This window comes from Orbicella franksi, chromosome 7 (genome assembly GCF_964199315.1).
Source record: "Orbicella franksi chromosome 7, jaOrbFran1.1, whole genome shotgun sequence".
NCBI classification, from domain to species: Eukaryota; Metazoa; Cnidaria; class Anthozoa; order Scleractinia; family Merulinidae; genus Orbicella; species Orbicella franksi.
In genome coordinates this window covers 31,989,929-31,994,388 of record NC_138151.1, presented here as the reverse complement: position 1 = coordinate 31,994,388, position 4,460 = coordinate 31,989,929, and the positions used below count along the sequence as shown (strand labels likewise).

General features: G+C 39.6%; 1 protein-coding gene across 1 annotated transcript; it reads right to left on the bottom strand.

Annotated features, from left to right (window-relative positions):
- Positions 1–437: 437 nt before the first annotated feature.
- Positions 438–3,108, bottom strand: LOC145491728 (uncharacterized). Its single transcript, XM_081470977.1, has one exon. The coding sequence runs from the start codon at positions 2,994–2,996 to the stop codon at positions 438–440; it is 2,559 nt and encodes an 852-aa protein (XP_081327103.1). The 5' UTR covers positions 2,997–3,108.
- Positions 3,109–4,460: the final 1,352 nt, after the last annotated feature.

Sequence of the window (4,460 nt, the reverse complement as noted above, 5' to 3'; positions counted from 1 at the left end):
CTTTAAAACGGGGAATCTTTAAAAGCGGGAATCTTTAAAATGGGGAATCTTTAAAAGCGGGAATCTTTAAAACGGGGAATCTTTAAAAGTGGGAATCTTTAAAATGGGTAATCTTTAAAAGCGGGAATCTTTAAAACGGGGAATCTTTAAAAGCGGGAATCTTTAAAATGGGGAATCTTTAAAATGGGGAATCTTTAAAACGGGGAATCTTTAAAAGCGGGAATCTTTAAAATGGGGAATCTTTAAAATGGGGAATCTTTAAAATGGGGAATCTTTAAAATGGGGAATCTTTAAAATGGGGAATCTTTAAAATGGGGAATCTTTAAAACGGGGAATCCTTAAAAGCGGGAATCTTTAAGGTAGGAATTAGCAAGGAGTGACAGGCCTGCACAACTTCTAACAATGGAAACTTTTGTACCATGTAATATATGACCCTTTTATAGTTTTGCTCTTACGAGTATGTCTTTTAGGGATTTACCTCTTTTATACGATATTAGTGGTGGCTCTTTGAAAATTTGGCGTAGAGAAGGCTGATTTTGTATCAAGTGCCATTTTTCCATTAAAACATTTTTGAGGTTGGGCACTGATGGTTGATATTGTGTTACAAAAGGCAAGAGTTCTTTCCGGCTTTCATGTTTTTGTCTTAGCGCCGATTCCCTTTCTGTGAATTTAATATCTGAAAGGAGTGTTTCGATCAGATTTTTTGGATAACCTCTAGCAAGGAGACGTGATTTGAATTTGTAAATGTTCTCTTCAAATGTTGCTCTTGAAGAGTTAGTTCGTAAGAGTCTTAAAGCTTCGCCCTTCACGAATCCCTTTTTGACACCCGGTGGGTGGCTAGAGGAAAAATGAGTGTATTGAAAGGTTTCAGTTGGCTTAAAGTGTGTTTTTATATCCAGGATGGATTGATCTCTAAATCGTTTGCCTTTGTATACAACTGTATCCAGAAATGTAGTTTCAGTATTTGAAATTTCAGCTGTAAATTTGATTGTAGGGTGATGTGAGTTTGCTTGTTCGATGAACTTGTCTATATCAGGTTGGCTGACATCCCACAAAGAAAAAATATCGTCAATATATCGTTTCCAGATTGTGGGTTTTGCGACGCTATTGCTAAGAATCTCTGTTTCGATATTGGCCATAAAAATATTTGCAAAAGCAACGGCCATTTTAGTACCCATGGCGGTACCGTGGATTTGTAGATAATTCTTACCGTTGAATTGGAAAGAATTTTCTTTCAGTATCAGGCTTAGCATTTCTTTGAGATATTGTGTGGGGATAGGAGGGTTATTTCTGTGAAAGTTTTCGTATGCTCTGCATACTGTAGTTATACCCTCTTCTTGTGGTATATTAGTATATAGACTTGTTACGTCCATTGATACAAGGAATGTTTGTTTATTCACTTTCGTCTTTTCAATGAAATTAATAAAATCTGTAGTGTCTTTTAGATAAGGCGCTTGTGATATGGAAATAGGCTGAAGTAATGTGTCAACAAATGCTGATATTCGTTCTGTAGGCCCACTGCAGCCTGAGATAATTGGTCTTCCTACTAGAGTAGGTTTGTGGATCTTTGTAAGGGTATAGAATTCCGGAATCCGCGGTGGATTTGGTGTTTGAGATAACCACTTTCTAGTCATGTCATCAATGTAGTTGCCACGGTGTAGTTCTGAGATCAAGCGTGACACCTTCGTATGTGTTTCCTTAACTATAGGCTTGTCAAGAGGCTTGTAATTATCTAGGTCATTGATTTGGACTTGGCCCTCTTGTATTTTATCATTTTTATCCATGACTACAAGTGTGCTTCCCTTGTCCGCTTTTTTGAAATTAAGATCTTTGCTTTGCTGTAAAACATTTAGCGCTTTACGTTCTTTGCGTGACAAGTTTGGTTTTTGTCTGGTTATTTTTATCTCCGCGATTTGTTGTTTAACCTCTTCCAGGTAGGTTTCTAATGTGACTGATGGTTGGACTGGCGGTTCCCAGTTTGATTTGACATAGAAGGGATGTATTGATTTGTTTTGCCCGTGAAAAATGTATTTTAAGCGCATTCGTCTTGCGAATTCCTTGTAATCTCGCAAGAGTTGGCGCCGTATTTTAGTTTTCGTTACTGTGGCGGTTGGTATAAATTTTAATCCCTTTGATAGCAATTTAATTTGGTTGTCAGTCAAATTCGCTTTCGATAGATTTTTAATAAATCTATCGTTATTTTTTGTAAGAGAAGAGGTTGATAGTTTTCTGCGTTCATCACGCTTTTTGGTTTTTATTTGTGTTTTTGTGATTTTTGATTTTCCCTTCCTTTTATTTTTTCTGTCTGTGTTAGCAGTGTTAGAACATTCAGTGAACAGACATGTGTACTTTTCAACATCTTTATTGTTTACAACTTCCTTTAATGTTGACAGTAGTGTAGGCACATTTTCAGCATCGATTCCTAGTATAGCTGCTAGGTTTTTTACACTGATGTCCGCCGATAGCGGTTTAGGTTTGGATTTGTTATTTAAGCCTCTCTCTCGAGTTCCTTTTCGGAGAGTTTTACCTTTTTCTTTGCGAAACTTAATTTTTTGTTTCTCGAGGCGGTGGTAATTAAACCTAGTGAGTGCTGATAGAAAGCCATGCTCTGCTTTTTGTTTGACCGCCTGAATGTCTTTTTTGAACTGTTCGTCCGGCGGGATATTCGCCCGCGCTCTGTATCGTAACGACTTTGGACAGGTCTTATTGTCCAAGTGTGTCTGTAGCTTCTTTATGGACTCATCAGTTCGTTTGATTTTATCCTCCAGCGAGTAAAGGTTTTCTGGTTTCGCTTTTCTTTTTCTGTTTTCTCCGTTTCTTTGGTTTTTTGCTGTTGTCTCTGATGGTGTTTTGATGGGTTGATAACTCGTTATTTCGTCCTCGGGCTCTGAGGCACTATCAATGTCGCTGTCCTTTGAGCACCCGGCCATTTCGTTCTCATCCAGTGGTGTGTTTAACGGGCTCGTATCAGACAACAGTTTATCCTCCTTGTCCATGATCAGAACAGCAAGCAATTTGTGGTTTTAAGCAAGACCGCGGTTTCGAATCTTCACGATTCTCGTCAGTTGCTATTTTCAACTATTTGTAAGTGGAACAGTAGAGTGTTTAACTCAATTCTGATCCGTTTTAAAGATTCCCGCTTTTAAAGATTCCTCATTTTAAAGATTCCCGCTTTTAAAGATTCCCCGTTTTAAAGATTCCCGCTTTTAAAGATTCCCCATTTTAAAGATTCCCGCTTTTAAAGATTCCCCGTTTTAAAGATTCCCGCTTTTAAAGATTCCTCATTTTAAAGATTCCCGCTTTTAAAGATTCCCCGTTTTAAAGATTCCCGCTTTTAAAGATTCCCGCTTTTAAAGATTCCACGTTTTAAAGATTCCCGCTTTTAAAGATTCCCGCTTTTAAAGATTCCCGCTTTTAAAGATTCCCCATTTTAAAGATTCCCCATTTTAAAGATTCCCCATTTTAAAGATTCCCCGTTTTAAAGATTCCCGCTTTTAAAGATTCCCCATTTTAAAGATTCCCGCTTTTAAAGATTCCCCATTTTAAAGATTCCCCATTTTAAAGATTCCCCGTTTTAAAGATTCCCGCTTTTAAAGATTCCCCATTTTAGAGATTCCCGCTTTTAAAGATTCCCCATTTTAAAGATTCCCCGTTCCCCATTCCCATTCTCCGATTCCCCGTTCCCTGTTTTAAAGATAGCCGTCGAGTAATAGGTAAACGAACGTCAGCGAAACGCTGGCGGCTGACAGCCGTTAACAACTTATGAATCAAAAAACACTTAGTTGGGTCGATATAATCCTTAATCTTGTGGACATAACTTATAGCCGAAAGATAAGAAGTAATCGTAGAAGGCGCGAGTTTCTTAGCGGATAGGTAAGAGATAAAGAGGGCCAATTGGGAAGAAGATTAAGGTAGCTGGGGGGTTGATGGCCCATATTAGAAACGATCATAAAATATCTGAAAAGACCCCCATGCCCTCTGGTACGCTTTTTTGCTGCCGGCCGTTAGAGCGGAGCCTAATAAATCTCTCTTCTTTGGCGTGTGATAAGGCTCAAGAGTTAGGTGGGGTTGACCCGAGACACCACCAGGGAAGGTCATAGATAAGGCATACCGCTCACGGGGAGGAGCTACTGACAACAACACACCAAAATCTATGTATTCGTGAGCCCAAATTTTTGCTTTCGTTTTTGAGCTAACTCTAGCACCTAAATCTGCGCCAATGCTGGTAAAAAGCTGGCGCGGTTCATCCCCAACACTCAAGGGAGAAAGAGGTGGATCCGCGCCTTGCGTACCTGTGGGTTGAATGAGGTTTGAAATCTCCTCGTTCACCAGATGGTCAACCTGACCAAGTGCTGTGGTAGTGCTGGCGGAGACACTCGCTTGATGCTGCGTGGCCATGGCGTCCTTCACGGTCGCGGAGACAGCAGCGGTAATTGTGCTGGTGAGCGCCTGGAGATTTA

Excerpts from the sequence above, each read along its gene's own strand:
- LOC145491728 (XM_081470977.1), bottom strand. The coding sequence starts at position 2,996 with ATGGACAAGGAGGATAAACTGTTGTCTGATACGAGCCCGTTAAACACA.